At 43.2% G+C, this 18,485-nt stretch overlaps 1 protein-coding gene across 5 annotated transcripts in view; it reads left to right on the forward strand.

Moving 5' to 3' along the window:
- Nucleotides 1-18,485, forward strand: part of STXBP5 (syntaxin binding protein 5) — a 1,242,391-nt gene that overhangs the window by 725,807 nt on the left and 498,099 nt on the right. For all 5 annotated transcript variants that reach the window (XM_086927454.1, XM_086927457.1, XM_086927456.1 and 2 more), the window contains exon 14: nt 11,092-11,132. In XM_086927454.1, coding sequence (XP_086783580.1) covers nt 11,092-11,132 — 41 coding nt within the window. The remainder of the gene's footprint in view (nt 1-11,091; nt 11,133-18,485) is intronic.

Here is an 18,485-nt window from a genome sequence, read left to right on the forward strand (position 1 = left end):
GGTGGAGTGGACTAGTCTTCGGACTGGTTTTCAAAGCTGTTATGTATGTCGGCGATTTTGTTGTGGAAGAATGAGGCTAGCGAGTTGCAGAGGTCTTGGGAGGGAGTGATATCGTTGGTGCCGGCGGTGGTATTGATAAATTCTTTGACGATGTTGAATAGTTCCTTGCTTTTGTGGACGTTGTTGTCAAGTCGGTCCTTGAATGCTGCTTTCTTGGTGGATCGGATCAGTTGGTGGTGTTTGCGGGTGGCGTTCTTGAAGGTGGTCAGGTCGTCAGTGGTTGGGTTTTTTCGCCAGGCTTTCTCGAGGGTGCGACAGAACTTCTTGGATTTCTTAAGGTCATCGTTGAACCAGGGGGCTTTTTTGCTACCTTGCATGATTTGATGGTTTTTCAGGGGTGCTAGTTGGTTGGCGCTGTGGGTGATCCATTGTGTGAGGTTGGTGGCTGCTTGGTTTGGGTCCGATGACTTGGCGGGAGGGTTTTGGTGAAGCGAAGTGAAGAGTTGGTCGGTGGTAATTTTGTTCCAGTTTCTTCGGGGAATTGGTTGTGGGAGGTTGTGGGTCGAGGGTTTTTTTGTAGTTGAAGTGAACGCAGCTGTGGTCCGTCCAATGGAGAGCTGTGGTGTGGTTGAAGTAGATGTGCTTGCTGGAGGTGAAGATTGGGTCGAGCGTGTGTCTGGCATAGTGGGTGGGGGTATCAACAAGTTGTCCGAGGTTGGCCAGGTTGGCCAGAAGGGTGGTGGTGTTGCGGTCGTTTTTCTTTTCCAGGTGGAAGTTGAGGTCTCCCAGTAGAATGTAGTCCTCTGAGGGGAGGGCGTGTGGGCTGATGAAGTCAGTGATGTCTTCGCTGAATTGTGTGCGGGGTCCTGGTGGCCTGTAGATGAGGGTGCCTCAGAGTGTGGTCTTGGGGTCGGTGTGGATCTGGAAGTGAAGGTGTTCGGCGGTAGTGAGGTCATCGTCTGAACTGGTCGTGATGCGGATGGTGTTCTTATGGACGATGGCGATGCCTCCTTCTGTTTGGTTGGTGCGGTCTTTTCGGATGATCTTGTATCCGTCCGGGATGGCTATGGCGATGTCGGGCGCTGATGAGGCGTTCATCCAGGTTTCTGTAAGGAAGGCGACGTCCGGCGATGTAGTGTCGAGTAGGTTCCAAAGGTCAATGGCGTGTCTGTGGACCGAGCGGGTGTTGAGCAGGATGCATATCAGGTGGTTAGTGTTGGAGCTCTGTTTGGAGTTAGTGGATTTGGTGTGGGTCCTGATGCAGTCGAACTTGCAGGAGAGGCAGGTGAAGGGTCCATGGCAGTGTCCTGGGGCGGCTTCGTAGCAGTTTGTGAGTCGTGAGTGTAAGTGCTGAGAGGATTGTGGCGTCGTACGTTATGCGGGCGCAGTGGATTTTGCGGGGGCCAGGGGGTCTGGCGTGGGCGCGGTCCAGGCGCAGACAGGCTTACCATTGGCGCACCTTCGGTGCGCATGGGGCGCGACCGCTGCGTGTTAACGCTGCGCGCGAATGCATCAGTCATATGTGGATTGTGGAGGGGGGAGGGGCGAAGGAGGAGCAGCTGGGAGGCGGGAGCGGGGGGGAGAGATGGGCTGGGAGGCGCAACAGCAAACAACAAAATGGCAGCAAGCCCAAAAGCGATACAGGACGAGATTGGGGCACAACCTGGAATCGCTAATAAATGGGCAGTGGCGCCGGTACAATCAGGCACAAATAGTTCTAGCAGGCAAAGCGAGCAGTGCACAATTTTGCAGTTAATGCAGAGCAGTCTATCACTATAGCGCTACGATGTCTATATCATGAGGCACAATCAATAATTATAGTGAGCAGAGCGGGCAGTGCGCAATTCAACTAAGGCAATGAATTAGTCAGGCAGAAGCACTACAATACCACTTCTAGCAGCAGGGAGCAGCGTGTACCGAGCACAACAGCACATTGTGGCGGAGATCGGGCCCCTCCCAGAGTCTAGTCTCTAGCTGTTCCCTGGACGAGTATCAGATCCATTCCGGTTTCTACCGATGGATTCTGGGACTTGCAGTGCCGAACATAACAGTTTCGAATTGCTATAACACGTGTTATCCAAATGCAGATCACATCATATGCTATTGCCTATACTCGGCGAGAACCTGCGACTTCAATCGGCTAACAAATGCCAATGGCTGCCAACAGGGCCTTGACTGCATGCATTTTAGCCACTTATTTATTAAGATGTATATTATTGTATATTGTATGCACACTTTGAGGGTTCCTGGCAACCGAAATAAAGTATTTCAGACTTTAGACATCGGCATAAAGGGAGAAGATGTGTATTTCATCACCAACCAGGAGTCCCCTTACTTATCAGTAGAGGGTCAGAGATGCACCCTAGAGGTCTCATGTAGGCAGTTGGGTCCGCATAAAAGAGTTCAATAAGGTGCTAGAGTCTGCTGTTAATACCCATGAATGATAATGCCATGAACATGAACTCCCAGTAAACGGTATTGAATGCCTTCTCTAGGTCCGGTACTAGACAGGCTGCATGTGGCCATTGAGCAGTACAAGCTCCACTCCTCTATGGAGCCTGCGTATGTTGAGGGTGGTGGACCTCTGTGACATTCTTGATGACGTCTCAAATGATATCACTGATGACATCATCCACCAATGTAAACTTCAGTATATTTTTTAAGATAACATTACATTATTTTTTTTTTTTTTAAATGAAAGAAGGGTGACAGGCATACAGCTACGGTTAGCAAGCCTCACTACTCTTGTTACTAGGTATTTGCTTCCATGGGCACAATGTGGCCTCAGACTCACTTCCCTACTTCCGGAGATCTGAAATGTCCGTGCCAGGGTGTACCCCGAGTACGGATAAGTCGACCCACTTTTCTACCTAGGCGTCCTAGTGAACCTGTTCATTCAGCCCCCCCAACCCCAAAATGTGTACTAATTATGCTAGGGCTGACTGATACAGGGCAATTAAACGTGCCACCATAGGCCGCCAGATGGGTTTAATTGAATGGCATTACGCTGCGCCAGATACACACGGTGCTGCTCCCGACGCTGCCACCCACTGTCAGTGTGTCTAAAGAAGCTACCCGTCATCGTATGTCTAGCCCCTTACTATGGGAATCCCGAAATGCGATGTGCCTACTAAAATGGCAACTGGGAGATCGGGCCCCCGTAAAGGCAGAGCCTAGCCTCCTGACAAGGGGAGCTGAGGTGTTGCATAGGCCTATTACTCCTGAGTTTGGCCAGGCTGGCCAGGCACCCCCCTGTGCACTGCCACATCAATTAACGCTGTGCCTACCAATTGTTACCCTACGAAAATACTGTGATGATCACAGTGGCCCTGCGAGCACAGGCGCCGTTACTGTAGAAATACATTTTTCTGATAAGGAACATACTGCCATCTTATGGGATGCAACATCCTGCTACATTACTGCAGTCAGCCAAATCTAGGGTTAACACACCAATAGATAATCAACCCAGTATTGGCATCTCATGAGTCCTTGATCGATCGCCCATCACACTTGACGGCGTTGCTTGCCATTCCTGTATCATGCGTAAGCGTCCCTTTGGCTGTCCACCTGTTGCAGTCGTTGCGGTGTGGAGCACTTCCCAGATATCCGCCATGGACCCGGCCACACATAAATGGAAAAGACAAACACAAACGATTAGTGTTTCTGGCTTCCTGACGAAAGCTGCAGCACACATGCCCGTATTACATTGCCGTCACAGGTCACCTTGCTAAGATTAGCACCAGACCCAGTCCCGTAAAGCTTGCAACTACAAGTGTTTAACATAGCATCAGTCTGTGTCACATGCAGAGTATTTGAATTAATGTTACAGATAGGGTGCCCGGTAGTGTGACCCTTATTGAAATAATAGACCTGTGGTCCAGAGTGAATACAATAGCGCCCTCATGACTTCTCAAGGACGATACACAGTGTGAAGTGCAGTGACAGCGCATTCATTGTTACTGAAATTATGCCGCAGACAAGGACATCACTTCCAATTTCTGCTTTACTAACCAAGTCTTTAGGCATAGGATCTAAGATTGAAGGGGACAGTCGTTTAGCCAGTGCAGCATCCAAGTCTTTAAGCATAGGATTAGCACAGTGCTATCCGTGCCGGGCTGTAAAATGGCCCAAGAGCTTTTTACCACTCCCAGCACCCCATTACCACTTTGGCTTCTGGTAAAATACCATCCAAGCCAACATGACATGATCAAAAACGACCCCTGACATGTGTTTCACCCTCCTCCGAGAGGTATAGCTCTGTCTATACCTAAGTGTACACTTTGTTTAAGTCTAGACAACCCTGTTCAGAAATACAGTGCTGCATAAATATGCTGCAAAACCAAGCAGAGGACTCTGGGTAGTTCTCAAGTTTAAGTGGAAAGCAGCTCCCATATAGAGCACCATCAGCATCAGTAGCACACTGCGTTTTGAACTCCCCCTAATAATAGATGAGAGAAGAGTCTCTTACACCTACTGCTTTCCCGAATTGCATGCATTACTAGGCTCACATTGGTGTGATTTACCTTCAAAATGAAATATTCAAGCCCCTTCTTTGGTTTTCTGCTTTTGAGTTGCAACGGAACGTGGTTAACGTCTGTGCCTAGGAATAGTGTGCCACGCAACCCGGGAAACTGGCTTTCACACCATCGTCCAGACCTACACTTGAATACATGTTACTCGCAGGGAGGACCCCAAGAAAGAGGTCATTACCATAGAGAAGTTCCTACGATTGTTTTAACTATCAATTCAGTTGTTGCCAATGATAGTAATTCTAAAGTGTTATACTTAACTTTATAATTGTGAGATAAAACATTCCACCCAGCAACAACTCAATGAGAGATGCGTATTATAAGTATCAAACCCCTAATTCCTGACTATTGGCTTTGTCAATGGCTGTTCCTTGCGTAAGATAAATAAGGAGCAACCATGGCTTGTATATAATATTGAATAGGCTACCAAACTGACGCCCAGTGTACACCACGCCAATAATGCTGCTCTTAAGTCTTCAAAAGGAAAGCAGTAACCAGGAGCCAGTTACACAGTTTCAGTAACATTGAGCAGAAGGATAATGATTCCCCTATTAGGTTGCATTTAACGGATGACCCTCTAGCTTCCAGCTGCAGTGTCTACTGCCATCGCCAGTGTGACGCCAACCTATGCGTACCAGCAGATTTCTGCCGCCATTTTTTACGCGCTATCACGCAGAGAGGACATCCACCATCAACAATGCACCTAGCAATATTTACAGATGGCCCCGTCTGCAGTTGTTGTATGGCTGCCCAGCCTTAATACATTAAAATTAGCTAATAGTGAAACATAACCTGCGACAAGCAATAAAACAAGTGTTTGAGTCGTGCCTCTGACAGTCATCTTGGCAAGGCAATCTGGTTAGTTGAAACATCTGCTATTTACCACATATGGCTTTAGCCAATCAAGTCATAGTTTACATTCATATATCATAAATCGTATGTGACAAAACATTATTTTCAACAGATCTGGGTTTAATCCATCACCGTTATTTCGCCCACTCTGCCACCCCAGTTCAGACATGGCCATATGCAAATCAGTCTGACCCTGCGCCCATGCCTGTAAATGAGCACCAGCTGCCTAAAAGGTGGGATTTAGGCATGGCCACATCCTTTCCTTTTTAGATCTACTCTGGGTGCCTTCGTGTGTATACGTCATCCAAGGTATAACTTTTAGAGCGCTTTAGGAGTGTTTCTAGAAATCATCGCTATGCTGATGCCAACTGTCCAAGGTGAACACCAAATTTACACAATGGGGCCAACATGTCAAGCCATCGCCTAACATCCTGTACACCAATAACCCCTGTATAGGATACATTACACAAACACAATGTTGTGAGTACCATCTCCTATCCTTTGGACCTGAATAAACCACAATTGTGCTTCAATCTATTACATACCAGCTATAAGGCTGCTTGCCATACAAGTATATACCCGTAATAGAAAGGACAGCGCTATCTACTAAAGAGCGAAAACCCCAACGAATCACACTGGCGGTGAAATTGCCATATATGCAAGAAACACAAGTACACTGGCATCTGGTGTCATTTAAACCGATATTACAAAAGAAACAATTCAACAATCCTGTTTCCAAATATTTCCCCTTTTTAAAATACAGAAACAGAAACTCCTGGAGATGCCGGGGTTTGAACCCGGGGCCTCATCAATGCAACGTATGAGCTCTACCACTGAGCTACAACCCTTCTACTGCATTCATTTCTTCGCAATACCTGCCGGGCTACGGGCTGCATTTTAACACTGATGGGTACCCACAGCAGACAATTGACACAATTTGCCCAGACGCATTGCCGCGTATCGCTTCGAAACACACGGGCTAAAGTGTCCGCTAATGCACAAAAAAGGGGGGGCTCCCGGTGCTGGAGAGCAGCCGGTGAAACCTAGTATTCGAGCACCTCACACAGCTGTTAGGTGGGGGTTAGGGTACAACAAAGGTTTTACTGCCATGTTCGTGCATGGGATTCTTTTAACCCAGACTGTATAATCTTTGATCCGTAATGGCCCTAGCTGTCCCCCCTATTTAAAAGGCCTAAGACCACTGGAATAATCTTGATTCTCATAGTGCCCTTTAACATCAAAAGTATTCGCATAATTTATATAGCGCGGAATAGTGCTCCCTACGGTATAGAACCTGTCACCCCTGCACCACTAGCACCACTCGCTCCTCAATTGAGCCACGACCAGCTACTCGAGCCGAAGGCACCGGAGCGCCGCCAGAGCACCGCATCCACACTAACATTCAGACACATGGCGACCAAGTGACGCCACAGCTTCGCAAACTCTACCGGCGCAGCAAGGATAGTGGGACAAGGAAACAGAGGTGCAGGGGCTACAAAAGTGCACCGACAAGAGTACCTCTTCCAACTCACCAAATACGAAAGAAATTGGAGTGCTATACAAAAACGTACCAATCACCCCACGCACAGCCAATCGCGCCAGGACTCGAACCGGCCTAGGTAGCAGAGGGGGTCAAACTAATAAGGGCGAGGTTAACTTCAGCAAGCGCCTCGCCTCCCCCTACCCATACCGCACTCATTACGGGGGGAACACAGCGGGTGTTCACCTTGCCATTAGCCCTTTATGGAGGAGTCCACCATCGATGGCTCACCGTTTCCGTTCATATCCGGGCTCCTTGTAAAACACCTCCGCTGCTCCTGATCGTGGGTTCCTTGGCCCACTGCTTCCACTGCTGCCCCCTTGTAAAACATGCCAGCTGATCACCTCGTCTGCATTCTGCAGCTCCTGGCGTGGTCCTTTTTGTTCGCGATGATAAGGTAGGGTTTGCCTTCAAGGGATTTTTTTAAAAACAGAATATTAAAAAAATTATTTATAAAGAATAAATCCTAGGCCCTAGTGTTTTTGGCCCGAGCTAAACAATAGAAAATCACCATATAAATTTGCAGTGACATTTTGATTTAGATAAAGCACTAAACATTACAACAAGAAAATATATTTGACAATGTTTAACAAACTAAAAAGAGCACAGAAACCAGTATATATAAAAATATTTTTCTTTATGATTGTATTTTCAAAGGGGGGGGTACTAGAGTGTATATAGACAATGTGACAAGAAGGGAAACAGTATACAATAATGACACCTTCACTGTAACATTATGTAACGCCTTCTTCCTTTGTTAAAATTAAATACAAACAAATGATGCAAATAGAAGCGTGGGTCGACGTTTCGGTCTCTACCGTTTCTGTACAGAGACCATCTTCAGGACTATACAAATATACAGAAGGTTGACCCCTATAACAGTAAAATTTTATTTATTATCATGTATTTATGTATATGTTTTTGTCCACGTGGATACCTAGGGGCATTTTTTAAGTTAGTCATGTCCATTTAGTGAATAAATCTAATTTAGGACAATGAACTAGAAAGATATGTTCGAACATTGAGAAAGTTGAAGAATGAGTTAAGTAATTTATTTGTTTTTAATTTTTTTGTGATATGAATCAATTCTGCTTTGTAAATTTATTTGTGATATTAATTTAGTTTGCTTTGCACAGTTCATCCAGTTGTTTTTACTAGACCAATTTATCAAGAATTGAACAGTAATTTTATTTTATTTTACTGTTATAGGGGTCAACCTTCTGTATATTTGTATAGTCCTGAAGATGGTCTCTGTAAAGAAACGGTAGAGACCGAAACGTCGACCCACGCTTTTTCTTGCATCATTTGTTTGCATTTAATTTTAACAAAGGAAGAAAGGCGTTACATAATGTTACAGTGAAGGTGTCATTATTGTATACGGTTTCCTTTCTTGTCACATTGTCTATATACACTCTAGTACCCCCCTTTGAAAATACAATCATAAAGAAAAATATTTTTATATATACCGGTTTCTGTGCTCTTTTTCGTTTGTTAAACATTGTCAAATATATGTTCTTGTTGTAATGTTTAGTGCTTTATCTAAATCAAAAAGTCACTGCAAATGTATATGGTGATTTGTCTATTGTTTAGCTCGGGCCAAAAGCACTAGGGCCTAGGATTTATTCTTTATAAATAATTTGTTTAATATTCTGTTTTTAAAAAAATCCCTTGAAGACAAACCCTACCTTCTCATTTATATAGCCCAAGCTCTCAAGGGTATATTGGGTCACCCACTTTGTGTACACCTTCAGAGGAGAGAAAACACAAAGATTCTCCCCACAGGGATTTCTCAGACTGTTTCTCCTGACATGCTCTTGCTCGCTCCTCCAACCCGACCTGGACTAGGAGACACAAACGTAAAACTTGACGCGTCCACCGACGAAACATTCTCAACCTGAAAAACAAAAGAAAAATTAACTACAGCCTCCTAGAGGCTCGAAGGGGCAGGCCATGGCGCGCAGGAGTCAAAGAGGCCGAATCCCGCGCTGCACGGCATTTTAACCCCTCGCAGGCCAAGCGGGATCGAACCGGCCTGGCCTTTGTTCCCTTTATGGCCCGGAAGTGACTCAATCACTTCCGGGTCACCAGGGAACCCGGGGGCGAGTGGGGGCCGGTGCGCCCTGCCAGAAGGTTGGCAGGTCCGATTTTGACCCCGCCTTTCCATTCTAACGTAACCCGATTGCTCCAATGCACGCGTGCTGGGTGGAAGATTGCACTACTTGCGTCCTGAATGGTGAATGCCAGGCCTTCAAGAGGTGTGTTAGGCTCTTCCCCACAGAGCTGCAGAAGCTAGGCAGTCGGGAATGACATAAACAAACCAGAAGCCTTTATTTAAACATTTATGTTTTTTAGTGTTTCTGTTACATAAACCATTTTTACTTGCAAGGTCTACGTTTAAGATACTTTTCATTCCATAGAGTTGAAAACTCTTCTGCTCTGAGATCTGCAGTGATGTCCTCCATTTCCCTCTGTTTGAATGAAGTTGATTGTGTTATGTTCTTTTCAGCCGAGAATATTGACTCTGGGTACTTTCATGTATTGCTCAAAATGTCTTCCTTCGCCCTCAGAAAGTGAGCTCAAATGTAAGATTTTAACTTGCTGAGGTGATGAGACTTTGACGACAGTCTTTATGTACTATAGGCATTTCTGGAGCTTTAAGTATTTCATCAAAGGTATTGGGACATATTCTCGGAGTTCAGCTATCTTAGCTAATGTAGGTGAGATTTTAATACGAAGGTTGTTTCTTCTTCGTCGAAAGGGATTTCTGTCAAAACCCATTGGTGGCTGCATGGTAAGCCCATGCACTATCCATGGAACACTCACTTGACACAAAATTACGCAAGCATAGGGCAATTATTCGTTACTTTGGGATATCATCCAGTGCAAATCAGAATTTGCGTTGGATATTAATTCTCACCTTAACATTTTGCACCAAGTTTGCATCACAAAAGTGATGCAAACACTGTGTAAAGCATTAGTAAACCTGTATTTGAGTGTCAGTAAGAATGAGTATGAGTATGAGTGAGATAAAAAGAGTAAATGAGTAAGATTTAATAAGAATGACTGTAAGTGGTGTAAAAGAGTGTGAGTGTGATGTTAGGGTCATGTGACGTGCCTTTCTGGAAAAACATCTGGGTCAAGGGTCATATGAGGTCACTTCCTGTGATGTCTTTATGGTCAAAAGGTATGAGATGTCCATTCATCTACCCCTGGCATTTTGGTGAATCTGTGCCCCTGGCTTTGGCCTTTTCTAAACTTAATATTGGTAAGGAATAGCATATTGTACTCTGTGCAACTGATTATATGCATAGTACTTAAGCCAATGAAATGGAACCCATGAGTAATAGTACCATCTTCTATAGTGGGAGTGAATCCAAGCTTGGTGCAGATACATCTGTGAGGGTGGGAACCTCAAGACAAATGGAATTCCAATAGTATGATTAATCAACTCTGAACAATGAGGATGTTATCAATGTAGCAGCTTTATTTGCTAACTGAGTAGGAGTCCAGTTGTTTCTGCAACTGACATAATATGTAATCAGTCCAAATCAAACGCAGTTAGGTATCCAAAATTGACTGACAAAACAAGTTTCAGTCGATCCCTACGTCTGTCCTCCCGGTATTACAGGTGCATGCCACCAGAGAAACATTGTAGCACACATCATACTTGAAATTCGGAATTCTTCCAGTGCCCAAACTTTCCGGAATACACGACTTTCAGATGCTAGTGTATCCATAGACGGATATTCAGTATTAGGATCATTCACAGTAAAACAAAGCCTATTTGATAACTATACTTAACTCCATAAAGTGTTTAGAACTGTTGAGTCACCTAACAAAGCCTATTTGATAACTGTACTTCACTCCAGCTAGCTATTGCTTAGAAATGGTGGAAGTCTGTTAGCAGATAAAGGCCAGAGTCATTTGACTGGAAAGCAAATTATGTTTATTTGATCAATCCATATTACCTTACAGTACAGATTCAACCCAGAGTACTCCAACACTTTTGATCATGTTTTCCATTGCATATTATAAAATTCGATTCTGTTCCCAAAGTTTTCATTTTTATTTGTAAAGATGGTCCACGGATTCTAACCTTCCCTTCCCAGTTTTGTTTATTTTTCCAAATGTTGTGCCAAGATGATATATTTTTCTTTTGCTCCTTAACAGGCATGCGGATGGTTCGATCAAATTTTGGGATGCATCTGCAAGTAAGTTCTTCAGAAAATTGCTTTTTTAAATTTCAAAGTATATTCTCCATATAATGAAGGTATGCAAGGGATATGCACAAATGCTAGTAACTTATTCTCATTCTGTGAGGCTAAGTAACTTTTTGCTCTGACATTTAGGATTAAGCAATCTGTTTAACGTAATTTAGTAGCCTCATAACCTCAATCAGCACTACAATTGTGAAAGTGCTATACTTATTGTTGTACTTTCATGTACTTCTAAATGGGCAATGATAATAGGTAAACACAATGTTTATTGTTTAGAAAATAGAGCTAGATACAAACTCCTTCAGTTCCTAAGCCATTGGATACTATTGCTTTAATGTTCTTCTCAGCATAAGATTGGTTTTACTGTACATTATTATATCGTTTAGCATTAACCTGCTTGGAAAGGGTCTATGGGATGCAGAAACATTATATTTCCTTTGATTTGTTGCACCTACAATGGTGAAGCTGCCTAACAACATTGGCAAGTGTTCTTTTTAGGTCTGAGTTTAATGGCACGCAGCACAGCACCATTCATTTCAAATATTGCATGTCTATTGGGAACTTACGGTAAGACACATACCTGATCTGGCCGTCACTAGGGAAATCAAAGCATTGTTTCTTGCTCAGTACCCCTCAGCCAGCATTAAATGCTAACTTTTTTTTCCCTAACTGATAGCTATATGACAATACACAGTACTCATGGGTACAGCCGAACATCTCTCATTCTCCAGTATTGGATTTTCAAAGATTCATATGCTTGAATCATTCCCTGTTGTCAAAGTGGGAGGCCCACGGCACCATAGTAAAGCAGTATGTAATAGTATAATAGGCTATAATGACAATCCAAAGTCATTTTAAAAAAGGACCAAACTTGAACAACCACCATTCGGGTGATGGCACCCCCTAGAACACTCCATACAGATGCTGAGTCCCTCCGATTTTCTACCCCACATCATGTGAAGGGAGTCTCCTTGAGCTCTGCTCATTTTTCCTTAATAACTCAACTTTCCTACATCTACAATGTCTGAGTCTTCCAGGAAAGGCATCTTCAGATCCTACAAGTCCTATGGGAAGAAAAGGCTACATGTGTATGATCCACACAAAACAGTGTCTGTTGCCTCTACCATCAACATCAGGTAAAGGAGTGCAAAGTTTGTCACACTTTTTCTTCTACAACATTAAGGGACACAGAGGTAAGGCTACTTCTGTGGGTACAGAAGTCTAAATCCCAGAAAGCCAGTTCTTCTGAGGAGGACAACGACACGTCTGACAGGCTCACAAAAGATCAAGGTCCTCTGACTATGGGTCTTCTGAGGGGATTAGAAACACACCTTAAAGAACCCCTACGAAATGAGAAACTAAAGCTCCTCCCAACGTACTTCTCCATCTGAGAAAAAAATGGAGGAAAAACGTTCTCCTCCCTCAGAACCGTTGAGGTCGAGGACAAAAAATCATCTCAGAATGGCGTCGACGACAACACCACCACCTTCGACACTTTTATCAACAACGGCGACCGTCTTCTAAGTCTGTGCGATAAAACCATCATCGCCGATGACTTCGATGACTGCAGCTATCAATGCTTTCATTCCATCCACTAAGATGATTTCCTCCTCTAAACCGCCGTCAACGTCTCAATTGACTTCCACTGATCCAACAGCAAAGAAATTGCCATCAACAAATTCACCGTCTGAAGCAACACCAGCATCACCGTCAACAATAACACTGACCACGGCTGCGCCATCCTCAGCACCTTCGACAGTGGCACAGTCGACAACAGCATCATTGATGACGACGGTTTAGTCGACAAGGGAACTCTTACCATCGACGCCCCGTTCACTTTTATGTCATCAATGAAATTTCAGTGAAGATTAAAATTACCAAGATCACCAAGACCACCTTCAGACCTGAAGTTACCTCTCCTAGTAAGGTCTCACCTTTATTTCCTAATCATTTACTCGATGTGCAAGAGTCTGATGACGAAGGGTCCTTTGGGGATGTGCACAGTTCTTCGGAGCTCCAGGTAAAATACCAGGAGGAAGAGTCCGATGATGAGGATGAAGAGCAATAATACCTGATTTATTCTACCCCTCCTAGGCGGCATTATGAACCTTATGAACAAGCCATGCTGCAGGGTTACAAGGGATCCTCCACAAGAGCAGCAACCAGTGCCATCCTAGCCTACTTCTCCTACCACACCAAGGAATATCCCTCCACCAATAACACCCAGGATAACACCTGCTTCCCATATCGTACCGCCTCCAAGTGAAGACACCTTGTCCTCAGACGAAGAGAAAGAAGGAAAGATTGCTGATCCTTAATAACCTCAAGATGAATGGGATGATTACCTGATCCCTACTCCATCCCCTCCGCCACCTCATCCTCCCCCCTTCCAGAGGACATCACAGGCTTTCATAATCCGATGGTCTGAGCTGCAGTACAATTTCATCTACCAATTTATGTCATACTGTCTGACTACTTTTTGCACAACTTTAAGGAGCAAGCGAGAAAGTCTGTAAGAGCCATCCCCATTACAGACTGTATCGGGAGTGAGGGGATAAAGATCATGAAAAATCCAGCTTGGTTAGCACCTGTACCACCTCGCCTTGACAAAAATACAAGGCCACTGATGAGTCCCCTGCGTGCCTCATCAGTCATCCAAAGCCACATTCTGTCATCCCTCATATAAACAGTTAAGAGCTCCCCTATTGGTTTTTTCCCCATTCTTCGGCTAAAAGTTTTCAGAGCCATGATAGATTTTCAAAACATTAGTCTCCTGGTTTGAATTGCATCGTTCTATCGACCCGTTTGGTCAAAAAGTACGCCAAGATATGGAAAGGTGAATGTATGTTCAAGGGGTCTTAAACCAACTTATATAGTTCTTTCCTTTTTCTGTCGCAGAGGGCCATAAGTCATGCAAAAGGTTTTAGAACAATTAGTTTTCAGCTCAAGGTTGTTCATGAAGCCTGTAAAACTGTTTACCATTATTTGCACGGCCAGCGGTGTCCTGGCCATCAAAACTGAGTCATTGCGTACAAGAGCGCAGGGACAAACCTTTTACCAACAAGCGGCATATCCCTGCACCCCTCTAACAATGTTCTTTCAAGATCATCAATATAAATAGTAAAAAGAAAGGGAGCGAGGACACAGCCTTGCCGCACTCCTCTTGCAATGATAAGAGTCAATGCACTCTCCGTTTTTCCCATACCTGACACGGGCAGTGGCCCCAGCATAAAGTTCCCTAAGGAAATTATTTATGTCTTTCTCAACCCCTAGGTTCTGAAGAACCATCCATAATTTAGTATGGATAACTAAGTCAAAGGCTGATGTTAAGTCAACAAATGTTAAAAACATGCGACCACTCTTTGCCATAGCGTATTGTTCTAGGAGTAAGTGCAAATTAAGACATAAGAACATTGCCTCCTGGAAAGGGTGGAAGAAAATTCTGAAAAACATATCCCCATTAAAGCCATTCAAGTGAAGTAAGCTTTGTAACATTAGCTTCAAAGCACATTGGGCTATACTCATGTAGGTGTAAAAAATCTCTAAATAGGTTAATCAGTGATAAACTCTGGCCAGATGGGGAAAAAAATATTCTATATTTAAATATTTCTCCTGTGCAATATATTCATTATGGCTGAAAATCCATGTGTTCCTTAACTTCTGCTTAGATAATTGACTCTGAGGGTTAACAAAAAGTTTATTAAGGAAGATGAATCACAAATAAACATTGTTGTACTCTCGCAACTCATCACAAATATAAAACCTAAAGCAAAGAAGCTTACCTGTTAATACTTAATAGGCATAAGTTATGCAAATTCTTTTTTTTTCAATTAACAAAATAAATGCTACATTTTTCGAAGTGGTATACCGGTAGTGGTAAAATGTGTTCTCCTTGCGATGTCATTTAGTTCCTCTGGATTAGAAACAGGTTTCATTTGCCTGCCCAGCTGTGATGAACTTGAGATGCTGCTTTTTTTAATGATATGTATTTCAAATAAAATATCAAGAGCCAAGCAAGCTCCGAGCTTTATAATTAACCCACAAATAGTAACAGGTATTTGTATGGTATATGTGTTTTTTTGAAAATGTTATAAAACTTTCACTGTTACTTAAACCTGCACTGTAACAACCTTTTTTTTCATGATGAGATTTGTTTGTTCTTACTGTTATGACTTTTTATCAACAAGGGCGAATTAACCTAGAATATGTAACAGCTATTCCTAAGCTCTTTCCACTGTGTTGGTAAATCTGTATCTTCCAGGAACAAGTCTATACATGAATACAATCTTTTATTTTATTTGTAAGTGTGTGAAAATGCTAAAGTGAGGATTAAAACTTATTTTACACTTATTTTCAAAAGTCTAGTTCAGTGGAGAAGGTAGATCATTGGTACAGTTAATGGAAAAGTAATTTTAAGAAAGTGTACTTTGAGCTTCCTGGGACTAAGGTTGATTTAGGACTGGTTTGCCTCACAGTCCTGCTGCAGAGACTCAGTAAACCTCCTTTGCTGGCGTACTAAAGACACTGCTACTGGAGGACAGTGGCTTGGCCTCTGTCAGAAGGAATGTGCGGTATTGTCAACAAGTGGTCAGATAGCAGGGATTAGCCATCTTGGAGGGGGAATGGGCCAGCTAGAAGAACAAAGGGCAGCTTTTACAGCTCTTTCTTGACTTCCAAATGGCAAGGTGGGGCAGTCAGCCACTGCAACTATTTATTTTCAGAACCCCTCTAGTTTGTCTTATGCCACATCATAAACCAGTTAAGCTTAAACTCTCTGTAAATGTGTCTGGCCATGTGAGTACTACACAGTTAGAGCTTCCAGCTCTGCCCTGCTGGTGGATTCTGAGAACTGAAAAAGTGACTTAAGTCAAAAGGTTAAAAACTTGGACCCTGGGAAAGGGCTCTAGATCAATCCCACTGGTGAAGTCCAACTTTTGTTCTACTGAGCTTTTGGCACCAAAACCAGTGGCTTCATCTGGCACTTGCAATGATGTATTTGACTTTGACGGTCTCTCACAAGCCGACTATACTTTTGCTTTGCCCCAATGGAGGAGTTCTACTACAGCAAAAAGATTAGCAGCCTAATTTAGAGTTTGATGGATACTCTGTCACAAATGTCCTGGATATCTCGTTCACCTTATTACATGTCCATTATATTGGGAATAAAATACCCACTGCCTTACTTCATAAGGATATTGCAAGCCTCTGAGGAGTTCCATGACGTATAGAGGAAGTATGCCACAAACAACTTACATCCTTGGTCTTTCACGTGAAAGAGGTAGTATGTTTGCAGACATGAAGAGTAAATGTGGTACCTAGTGTGAAATGAAACACATCAGAAAGTTAGTGATTTGTTGCAAAAATACATTGGAATCCATTTAATGTGTCATTAAAAAAAACTCCTGAGGATTAGAATCCGTGGAAAAAGGCAGACAAATTCTATTTTTCCTGTAATACCTTTATTATGCAAACATGAACCTTGCATAAATATCTTTTTAGTAATCGTTATCATACATGTGTAAACCAGTTTCTGTTGGTTACATTTCTGGAAGCAGGCGACAGTATGACATCAGAAGCCATCTGTAATAACTTATTTCAGTTGAACAGCAGTGCCAATTCTTTATTACAGGAGATTAGAGAAGTCACAAGTTGCGTGACAGGGATTGCAGGCTCCCATGTATTATTTCTTAATGCACTTGTAATACTGTAGATCGGATATCCGTCACATTTGAAACACATTTGAGGTGGAGTAACGATCTGCTGGATTCTCAATTAGGCCTTATGCCCTAAGGTATAACTTTTTACTGTTGTGACTCGCTTTACATAACCGAGCTCCATTACAATCAGCCTTAAATCATGCCTTGGCACCCATTAACTGCAAAATTTACATTTCTTCAGGCACTTTGTAATTGTTTGGCACCTTTTCGCCTCAGAACATTTAAAATACATAGCTTAGTTTTAGTGTCTTTTTTTCTCCTTACTGTTTCTCTATTTTAAGTTCTGACGGATACTTCTAACTGCAAATTCTTGCTTTTTAGAATATGCCCCAGGTGCCAGACTGGACATGCAGAGCTCTCAACAATGCTTCTGTGCTGCCAGGTGGCACAGTGCGTGTCTGCACCGGGTCTGTATCTCCCAAGGGTTTCTAGTGTAGTTCCCATATCCCTGATAGGCTCTGCGCATTGGAATAATATACACTATAATTTTGACATAGGACTGAGGTTACTATGTCTCTATTGAGTACATTAAACTTAATTACTTGTGTGTGCCAGCTAACTCAGAGGTCACTAGAAACTTCTCGAATGAACAAGAAGGGATTAGTTTCTGACAACCGCATAAACATGACAACTTTGTTTCCCTTAGAATCGGAACAATCTCTTCAGAGTCGTGGAAACAATAGATAACCTTTTCACTCACTCAATCATGCATGCTTCGTTTCTACAGAGTTACACAGAAATACAAAGACGGGCGTTTAAATAAAAAAGGTTTATTGAACAGTCTTATTTCTCATGCAATAGATATGAACCGCTACAATCGAAGACTGAATGCGAAGTATAAAACGTACAGCATTAGCAGTTGAATTAAATAATACTGCAATAGCATGTTCTGTATATATTCCTAAAAATACATACATAAATAACACAAGGGAAGAAGTAGGTGCTGTTTAGCTATAGTTTAGTTTAACTATAGTTGCCAAGAGTCCCTCTAGGTTCTAGTCTGCTCCATACCTTAGAATGAGAGCGGTTGGAATCTCTTTCTCGGGTCTTGATCGCTAACCCACCGCAAGGGGAGTCAAACACTGGAGCTGGATTCTCGCTTGAGGAGGATGGCAGCGTCTGGTCAGTGTGTCAGTTGGGGACTGGACTTCCTTCCGAACTTGCCGTGGCGAACCGCGTTGTGCAGTTAGGCAGTCGAACCGTGGACCGGACCGTGATTTGCCATGGCGAGTGAAGGCATATTTATACCTTGAAGGTGTTTAGGAATGCCAGTATTGACGTAAAAGTCGGGCATAAGAACGTCATGAATAGATGTTCATGCATAATAAATGAGTTCTTGGAGAAATCAATATCCAAGCAGTGGGAAGTCCTAAAGACTTAAGAGTCTGGTTTTCCAAGAACTCGTTGTGACGTAGATGAACAGAGCCATGCCTGTATTTGGTTAGCAAATTTGGAAGCTGCACTCGCGACGAGTTAACTGGCAAGGCTTTCAATCACGAAAAAACGGCCTTCAGCCTTCAATCAGGAAGTGTTGGCAGCCATCTAGGGACCAATATATAATAATAGCACCCTATTGAAATACATCGCAGTCAATGGTAGGTTTTGAGGGTCACAGAAAGGAAAACTTATA

This window comes from Lissotriton vulgaris, chromosome 6 (assembly GCF_964263255.1).
Source record: "Lissotriton vulgaris chromosome 6, aLisVul1.2, whole genome shotgun sequence".
Taxonomy (NCBI): Eukaryota; Metazoa; Chordata; class Amphibia; order Caudata; family Salamandridae; genus Lissotriton; species Lissotriton vulgaris.